The 10,266-nt window shown below is 34.4% G+C and overlaps 1 protein-coding gene across 1 annotated transcript; it reads left to right on the top strand.

The window, feature by feature from the left end:
* LOC111516812 (protein takeout-like) lies at positions 1-5,311 on the top strand. The gene is made up of 6 exons (XM_074184947.1): positions 1-263; positions 3,395-3,484; positions 3,547-3,685; positions 3,745-3,878; positions 4,732-4,881; positions 5,110-5,311. The coding sequence occupies exons 1-6, from the start codon at positions 197-199 to the stop codon at positions 5,259-5,261; spliced, it is 732 nt and encodes a 243-aa protein (XP_074041048.1). The 5' UTR covers positions 1-196; the 3' UTR covers positions 5,262-5,311.
* Positions 5,312-10,266: the final 4,955 nt, after the last annotated feature.

Genomic DNA, 10,266 nt, shown 5'->3' on the forward strand with positions numbered 1-10,266 from the left:
ATCGCCGTTAAAAAATTCCATCACATTCTCGTAAAATCTGAATTATACTTTGAAACTTTCTCTGAAGAAAGCTGCATTTGAAAATATTCCCAATATTGGAATTTAAGCACATACTAATTGCCTTAATGCCGTATAAGTTGGAGAATTTGTTGGGGCATATCCAGTTCTCAGTTATCAAGACCCAATTTGTGAAATAATGAAAATGGTTCGGGTATTATTGATTTGTTTCACTTTAGTTCTAGCAGTAACAGCTCTACATAGACGTAAGTACTTTCTTTCAAGTCCTTTGATGACTGCAAATTTTCAAAACAGTATTGCGTGTCAAAAATTATTTTCCTTGAAGTAACTACAATACTTATGATTGATTTATGCTGCCAACTATTCTTCCTTGAGATTGAAGCATTTTTTTATGAATTTTTTTGACAACATACAAGGTGCTCTCGAGAGTCTTGCAAATATTTGTCCTATATTCTTAATGGATCCGTTTGTGATTTAACTGGATTTTAACTTTTTAAGTGGTTTCCAAAATTTCATTACACGCCTCACGTTTTTCTGGAGCTATCACAATTTTTTTTATCAAATGTTGTTGTTTCTTTCATTTCTCATAAATTGGTAAAAAAATCCTTATTTTTCAGTGACTGTTGTAAAAAAAATTTGTTTAAATTGATTTTGCTGTTTATTGTGTCTTTATCTCATGAAATGGTGGGACATTTCCCTTTTTTTTGTTGTTTTTGTGTCTTTGTTTCATAAATAACGAGGAGTAGTAATGAATATTAGGAGTTTTTTCCCAACACCAAACCATTATTTCGACACTGTTTACTTCGACACCTGTTTCGATCACCAAGTGATCATCTTGAAGAAGAAGATCAAACTAGTGTGTTTGTGTTAAAATAACGGTTCAGTGTTGAGAAAAAACTCCAGTAATATGGAATAGTTATTAATTATTCTTTTATATGTTTTTTTCGAAAAATTGGAGTAGATTAGTTCAGGAAATCACAGAAGTGATTAGAACTGCATTGACAGTCATTATTATGACGTTTATTGATGGAAATTATTGAATTTATTCTTCTTTCAGTCGGAATATTCATAATAGTAGGTGATTCCGTTTCAACCCTTGAGAAACAAAACAATCTTCTGGTTTTTTAGCTCATTATATTCTCACAAAAGTGATTTTTTCCAATTTGCAAGAAAGAATATACAACGTTAAATTTTCCACGTCGTTTTCTTTTGTTGAAAATTCTATTGAAACCCACACTCAGCAGAATTCAGAACTATTCTGCTAAAACTCCTGTTATTTTATTTTATTCAGCACCCGGCGCGGCGTATCTTTTCTGTAAAGAGTAGAGACATGACCGAAGAAGCCATTGTATGGCGAAACATGTATTGTGTTTTTGTAAAACTGTTTAGTGAAAATCTCATGATGAAGTGTTTTTTAAATAAGATAATCATTCTGTTTTGCTTTCATGCGACAAGTGAAAGTATATTTCCCCTTTAATAATATAGTTAGGGAGCTAAATATTTTCGTTTCTCAATGATCATTTCTAATTATATAAGACTCACAATAACTAACTTTCTTCGAAAGCTTCTGATAATTCCTCTTCCATATTCTCTGTTTCATTATCACTGTCGTCATTTAAATCAATAATAATTTTATTTCCACCATTAATATGGAAATGTCCAATCTCCATATAGTCTTTCTCAACTAAAATTACTTTTTCATTCCTTTTCTGCCAGTCTTCTTCGGTAATATTAGATACTTCTTCTTCAATTAGCTCTATTACCTTCTTATCAAATTTTGGAAAATTATTTTTACGCCTGATGCTTTGTTTCAATTTTCCCCAAATCAACTCGATGAGATTGTAAACACAAAAATAGGGGGGAAATCTCAGTATGGCGTGTCCGTACTTTTCAATAATGCTCTCAAGGGCATACACTTTTTCAAATGTTTTTGTCTGTAAAACTTCAAGTAGTTGGTTTTTGGTATAGTAATCTTCAAAATACAAATTGTTATCCATTGAAAAACTTTGTATTTCATCTTTCCTCGAATTTTTATTCGGTACTTTGATGAGCTGTCGTGAATAATAGGAAGCGTTGTCAAGAACTATTACATTATTCGCATCCAAATTTGGGATCAATGTGTTTTCAAACCATTCCTCAAAAATATAAGCTTCCATGTTCTTATGATAGTCAACATTGCAGTCGTCAAGTTTTTTTCCACATAATTTCAAAGAATTCGGAACCCATCCTTTACTTCCTCCGCAATTCACAATGATTGGTCGCGATCCTTTGTTGGCAGGCATGTTAGGCGTACACATTCTCGAACCATCAGTCCACCCTTTCATAACTGTGTCGTGAGTGTCATACCAAGTTTCGTCCAAATAGAAAATTTGACGTTGTTCTTGTCTATATTCAGTTATTTGTTACACAATTCTATTATACTTCTGCTTTTCATAACTGCTTGACGTTTGTTTATTATTTTAAATCTAAGTCCTGGTTTCTTTATCCGATTCTGAAGAGTTTTGTCACAGAAGCTCACGTTATGGCCGGAAGTATTCAATTTCTTGCTTATGATTTCAATTGTAGGTACCTCATTGCTTTTGTAACAGTCGTATATTGTTTTTTCAATGATTTTATCAGATGAACATCAAAAGGTTTTGGTAATCCCGTATCACATCGCGTCTTGCGTTCATAAGGTTTCTTTTTGACTATTTTACGTACAGTTGAGAAAGGAATTTCGCTCAAATCTGATGTTGCTTGTAATAGTTTGTTTTCCTCGAAACCAAACTTGAGTATCTCTTTTTCGCATTGTTCACCATCGCCATTGGAATCACTACACAGGAAAAAGTCTGCGTTGTTACCACACTCGTTGTTACTATTAGTACTTGTCCAAGGACGCTACATTTTGAACAGATAACAAACATTTTAAGTAATTATAACTGCACCAATATCAAATTTCAACACTCAAATCGCGACCAGTTCCTGAACTGAACATTGACAACACAACGAGTATAAACATCCTCGCATTCTATTCGTCGCCGTAACATGACTCCAAATTTGATTTTATGACTCTTCAGCCAATCATAAATTTCGGTTAGTATAAATTATCCAATACGAACTGCCAATTCTTCAGTCCACGTGGACTCATTGGCAGCGGCATCATTCTTCATCAGAATTGTAACGGTTTTTTGGCCTTTGAGGGCGCCGACACCTTTAACTATTCACAATATCGTTTACTTCGACCACACATTGTTTGTAGCACCAGCAACATTTTGTTCTCCGAGTTATGTTTGGCCGAACTTGATATTGATATTCCTTTCAAGAATAATTGGCCCATTTTTCTTTCGATATAAACAGTCACGATTTTTGTATAACTGATGACTACATTTCCCTGCAGCAAAATACCTGGAACCATGCTCGAAGACACACAACTTCACTGCCTGTGCATTAGACCACGCCAAAAAGGCCATACCTCATCTGTTGAATGGTAAGTTGATTTAGTGGCCTCCAAGTTCTGGCACTTCTGACCTTGTTCTTTTTCTTCTTCAGGAGACAAGCACTTGAAAATCCCCCCAATGAACCCTTTGAGAATATCGCTTGTAGACCTTCAGGGAGGCAAAAATTTCCACTTGCTGGCTAAGAATATAAAAGTCTTTGGTCTGGATAAAGTAGAGGTATTGGATATTGAGTAAGTTATTGTTGTGGATGATGATGTAATTCGCTGTTCTTACGGCCCTTTTTTTTCAGCGTTGACTTCGACAAAATGGAAGCACACACTCTGAGCACAGTTCCACGTTTGGAAATCTTATCAGACTATGAGATGACTGGACACCTGATGATTTTCCCGATCAACGGCCATGGGCCAGCAAATATAACACTATGTGAGCTATCTGATATTTGTGGAAGGCGAGAAAATGGATCGAAAGTTGGTGGTTGGAATTGTTGAGGTTTTGATGAGTTGTGGCTTCACAAGGAAATCGTGAAAACATGGGGAAAATCTGTTGGAATCAAAATAACAGACCTCAAAAGGGATATTTTTAAAGAAGTTCCGTGTTGTTTTGAACTGAATTAGACTCTTTTCGTTGAGATGAGTTCAAAGTTCTATAGGAACAAAAGGAAATCGTAAAACATGGGGAAATCTGTTTGAAAACAAAATGAAAGACCTCAAAAGGGATATTTTCAAAGAAGTTCCGTATTGTTTTGAAATGAATTCGAAATTTTTCACTGAGATGAGATGCGTTCAGAGTTCCGTACCCTCAAAATGATAGACCTCAAAAAGGATATCTTTAACAAAGTTACGTTTTGTTTTGAACTCAAATTGAAACTTTTCTTAGATAGGGGTTGTAAATTAAAAAAAATACTGATATGGTGTTTCTTACGCAGTCATGGTCAAAAGGTATGATACCTGAATCGTCTTCAGGGATAGATATTGATTCAACAAAAAGTTAAAAGGCGTTTGTACCAAATATTCAGACAGGTCGGGGTGAAGAATCCAATTGTTGGGGAACTCATTGCTTATGGGTGTTTTGACTTAAATTATCTCACTATTAGATTTCAATACCAACAAAAAAAGAGTACTCATGTTTTATATGTTTTTGGAGTTTTTACTGGACATTCCTGAAGCTGAATCAGTAGCAAGAAACGTGTTTTTCACTGCATTTGTTTTTTATATGCTTTCTAATGTTCCTATCATTAATTTTCCTCAAGCGTTCTATAACAGCACGTATTTTTCAGTAAATGGTCTGTATCAATACAACTTCAGGTGGGAGAGAGAATACAGAAATGGTGAGGAATATGCAAAACTGGCGAATAGTTCTTATGACTATAAACTACGAGACGTTCACTATGATTTTAAGAATCTTTTCGACGGTAACGAGATCCTCAGTAAGTACCCCATTATCTATCTTCGATATATTTCATTTCCCGATAGTTTCGCATCTCAATATTTTGTCATATGACATTTTAGTTTCGTTATTTAAAAAAAAATCGATGCCCCTTTTATAGTAAGCTTGATGCGCCCATGGAGTAAATTCTCATTCTCTGTCAATACCAAATAATTACGATCTATGTTTGAATGATTTTAGCGCTGAATAAAATCTTGTTTTTTTTCAGGTAACGAAATCAATAAGGTTCTCAACGACAACTGGGAACTGGTCAACGAAGATTTGAAACAGTCTATTTTGGAGACTCTTCTGGTGATACATAACGACATTTTCAGGAAAATTTATCTAAAAGTTCCTTTTAGAGAATTATTTTTGCCATGAGACATTATTTCAATAAAAGATATACGTATATAGATATTCATTCGTTCATTTTTATCAGTCAGTTGTGACACGTAGTCCTTCACGAATAGTATAGATAGATACATGCCGAAATGTTATACTGGGTGTATATACGTTCGTCTTTGACATTATCACGACGTTTCGGCAAGACCCACTTGCCATAATATTGTGCTCTGCTTGGTAGCTGAACCGAGTAGAGCACATGAATATGGCAAGTGGGATCTTGCCGAAACGTAGTGATAATAATAATAATAATTCATTTATTTCGCTTGTTAAAAAGTACATTACAGTGGATAATTCTATCAGTACAATAACAATAAGAACGTTATAAGAATTTGAGCTTTTCATATCCATATATTAAAACTCAAGTATTTATCTAAATTGAGATGAAAAGATGAAACATATATGTAGACATATATAACTAGCGAAATACTACAACAGTAAAATTGAGGGTCATGGTTATAATTGAAAAGTTAATGGTAATGTCAAATAGTGACAAGAATGTTGAAGAAGACAAAAAAAAACACCTAACCTCAAGTTTTAGAGCGGGTCAAAGACGAGCGGATGTACACCCACGGCCTTCCGTCATATATATATATATATATATATATATATATATATATATATATATATATATATATATATATATATACATATATATATATATATATACATATATATATATATATATATATATATATATATATATATATATATATATATATATATATATATATATATATTCTGGGAATTCTAGGTCTTCTAACTGGAACCACAAATGTGCGGTTGGCTCCTGTTGTTGATTCCGTGCGTTTGTGTTGTTTCCTGATTTCGGCAAACAAGTGTTATAAAAAGACTCAAAAACAACAATGTGTAGAGATATTCACAACATCACAGAAAAATTCAGATACGGAAGTACCGCGAGGTCACCCTGTACATATATTGAAATCCACAGACTTGACAGGAAACAAGTACGAAAGAGTGGGAAATTTAAATTTCAAGATTTGTGTACCAAATTTCATTAATTTTCAAAAAACAGACAGCCGATTGGAAATAAATGTCAGGTGAAAGCAAAATGATATCTGTTATGTAAAATTGTAAAAAACATAAAAAACTTATTGTAAATATTTAGGAATGATGAAAAATTCGAAAATTATTGTTGTAAACAATAATATAGATAAGTACATCAAGTGATGCTTTTGAAGAATATTTATATTTAGACATAAGTGAGGTTAAACATTTCTGTACATAATTGTTACGTAAAGATGTATTTAAATTTAGGAACAAATATGAAAATCATAGAATAGATAGTTTTTGTAATATTGAAGTTGAAAATTTGAAGTAATGAAAATTGAGAGTTGGTAATAAGGAAAGTAAGAGATTTTCAACTTTTTTATCAACAACGGGATTCTTCTCAAGGCGACGAAGATGAACACCACGAAAAAAAACCAACCTGATAAACCAAGTTCCAAGTTCCAGTTCCGAAGGTTAGAAAACTCTCACAAAGAGTGCGTTCCGATATTCACAATAAATTAGTTCGGTATAGGTTTAGAACATTTTTAGAATTAGTTAATTTTCTCTTTTTAAAAATTGTTCTACATTTTCTGAATTCAGTTGTGTCTTTTTCAAATTTATTCACAGGAACACCTGCTAGTAACACCAATTAGGGTAAATAATCGTTGTGTTTGTGCCTGAATTCACCTGAGGTGTTGAGAAAAATCTCAATACATTGAGTTATAGGATTTCAACTGAACATAAGAGTCTAGCCAGGCTTTGCTATCATCTTCTGAACTGAACTTTTATCTTCTTGTTTGTTTCTCTAGTCTAGAGAAACACCAACACAAATGATATTACTTGATGTAACCCAAGTACAGGCAAATTTAAAGAAACATCCGAACGAAAGGAGAGGACAAATACCTGCACTAAGGCGTTCTAACCATATAAAAGAACAAATAAGAAGATAAAACGTTCAGTTTGAGAAGAGCGATGAAGATGCCACTGCCACTGTGGACCAACCGACATCTACAAGAAATCTGGTTAACCCTGTGTGTTGCTAAAGGTTTTCTGGTGTCCTCAGCTGACCCCAAACTTTGTCTGATAGTTTTTGTAGGCCTAAATAAGGTTTCACGACCACTTGATCCTATTAGCCTATTGTTTTCCATGAAAACCATTGCTATGTAACCTACTGCCGGACTCAATTTCCGGCCGTGAAGAGAGCTCCCGCATTATATTCAAAAGTCAATATTCCCACTTTTTTTCATTAGCAGAATTCCATAAAGTGTACGATTATTTCACAATACTTTTAGTTGTTTCGTTATATTAATAGAAATTCAAATAATTGTCATCGACTTAGTGTTCAAACAATAGATAACCATACTCAACAATTAAACGTTTATAAATAATATACATATACTGGCCGCTTATCTGAATGCTTCATTGTATTTAGACGATTTGGAATCGACAAAACAATTAATACAAATAGGAAAATGATCATACTGAGTTTGAAAAAAATACTTCTTTCAACACCAGAACCGTTACACTCTTCTTGACAAACGAGTATCCAATCCAGTTGAAGTCATCAGAGAAAGAATTGGTTTCAGTTTTTGTCATCATATGGCATCATCTGCCAATTTTCTCCAAGAATTTGCAAAACCTTGCAGTGTCTTGAGTCTACTGTATTTTTCTCTTCTTTCTCGGTCTATCTTTTGATGTATAGACTCTGCTGCAGAAGTAACCTCACTGCTTTGGATTGAGATGACTCAATCTCCTACATACTGGGTAGTTTATGTTTATTACTATCCAAAAAATATATAGGTTTTTTTCATTAAGCTCTTCCTATCTCAAAATTTAATTGAAACGGAGTGTGTGTAAGATATTTTCAATTTTTTCATTAGTTCGAAAGACGTATTGATGCCATTATGTGTGAAATATAATATAGTTCCAAGTGTCCGGCACGGCTTCTTTGTGTAGAGCGCGTCAGAAACGTCTGATTTTCCAGGATTGTGGCGCATAAATCAGGCAACATGGCCGTCATCGATTGTCGAGGTTCGAAAGTCTCTGTTGGAAAACCCTAGTAGCTTGTTCGTTACAAAGTTTAGTAACAGTGGAGATTAGAGTATATTGTCGGGGAGCTAGCCCATAGTCTGATTCACTGCTGCATTAGATGGATGGTTATTACTTCTGGAACGACGTATGTTTATCATCTGTATTGTCAGTTGATGCGTCTTTGTCTCCTTCCATGTTTATTATAACATTATGCAACATAGTTATGGCCTTCACAATATGTACAGCATTTTCAACTTTTGTTTCGATAGCCTTCAGTAAAATACGAAACTTAGCAGACATGATACCGAATGAGCATTCTACAACCATCCGAGCCCTAGACAGGCGGTAATTAAAATATGATTTTTGGGTATTTGTCCTCAGCCGACTTCTAGGAAATGGTCGCATTAGATATGACCGCAGGGGAAATGCTTCATCACCAACAAAAACGAAAGGTGCTTTGAGCTCAGAATTTGGCAATTTTCTTTCGAACGGTAGTTTTAAAGTACCTGATTCAAGATTTTCATTTATTAATGAATTTGATAATGCTCCTCCATCGCTATCTTTGCCATAAGCTCCTACATCTACTAACAAAAACCTGTACTTGGCATCCGTTACTGCCAAAAGTATTATAGAGAAAAACTGCTTGTAGTTGTAAAACATACTACCAGATTTGGATGGGCTTTTTATTCTTATGTGTTTTCCGTCTACACTTCCAACACAGTGAGGAAAATCCCATTTATTGTAAAATTCTGCAGTGATATTCTCGAAACTTTTCACATCTGGTACAGGCATGTGCTTCTTTTGTTCAAGGTATTCCACATAGCTCTACAAATTTCTATAACTATAGCCGACACAGCAGTCTTTGAAATACGGAAAGAAAAAGCTAGTTGCCTAAAAGATACTTCAGTAGCCAGATACCTGAAATACAAAAAAATAAATAGATTATGACCATGTATACCTCTTAAATGATTAATTAAATAATAAGTTAATATAACAAATATTGAAATAATAATAGTGCTATTACTATTCTAATATTTCTTTTTCTTTCAGAAGACGAAGCAAAAAATAAGTGGAGAAATTTGAGGGATCACTTCAAAAAGGAACTAAATAAAGTTCCAAACGGAAAATCGGGATTGTCGCAAGAGTCTGCCTCTGAATATACCGGTAAATGGAGCTTTTTTTTATCAGATGTTGTTTTTGAAAGATGTTCTTCGTCCCAGGAATACTGAGGGTAATTTACAGGACAGAGTGGATTCATCAAGCCAAGTGAATGGCAATACTCAAAACTCGACTCAAAATACCGACGAGAGTGAAGATGAAACACAAATTACCGATGAACCTGAACATACCACATTTTAAGAAATGAAGGATGTTTGCTGCGCCTTCCACTTCTACGAAAAAAAAACAAAAAATTTGTCCCACAAAAACAACCTCCGATAGGTCTACATTTGAGACTGAATTATTGAGGATTGAATCGGAAAAGACATTGTTGTTACAAAATGAACTGAAAAAGAGGATGAGGATTACACTTCTTCAAAAACTGCATCCGCTTCAGAAACTGCGCGTTCGAAATGACTTAGGGTTACAACCTTGCGGTTGTGGTTTAGCAAGTCTTCCGCCAATCTGGGCGATAACAGTGGGGATAAAACCCCTCCAGTGGATGAACTCTTGTTATCTGTGCTATTACTATTTTCCCTGTATCCCAATCCGCCTCTGAGCATATCGGTAATCCACCTCTTCCATCCCCGAAGAGAATTTGTACTCATGCTTCCAATCTTCCTCTGAGCGTTTGGTCAATTCACCTCTCTCATCCTCGAAGTCATCCCACGAATTTGACCATTTAGATCTTTCTAGACCATCGTATTATCATTATTCTTTGTCTTGGTAGTGGACATAGTAACTTCTGAACACAATGTTTGGGACAGTGGCTGATACTACTAAG

Source organism: Leptinotarsa decemlineata, unplaced genomic scaffold (assembly GCF_025532065.1).
Source record: "Leptinotarsa decemlineata unplaced genomic scaffold, Ldec_3_MD MMD2_tig00026361_RagTag_RagTag, whole genome shotgun sequence".
Taxonomy (NCBI): Eukaryota; Metazoa; Arthropoda; class Insecta; order Coleoptera; family Chrysomelidae; genus Leptinotarsa; species Leptinotarsa decemlineata.

What these genes read in the sequence shown, in the direction of transcription:
- LOC111516812 (XM_074184947.1), top strand. Translation starts at nt 197, where the DNA reads ATGAAAATGGTTCGGGTATTATTGATTTGTTTCACTTTAGTTCTAGCA. An exon ending in GCCAGCAAATATAACACTAT is followed by an intron (nt 3,879 to 4,731) that starts GTGAGCTATCTG and finishes CGTATTTTTCAG; the next exon opens with TAAATGGTCTGTATCAATAC. An exon ending in CGACGGTAACGAGATCCTCA is followed by an intron (nt 4,882 to 5,109) that starts GTAAGTACCCCA and finishes GTTTTTTTTCAG; the next exon opens with GTAACGAAATCAATAAGGTT.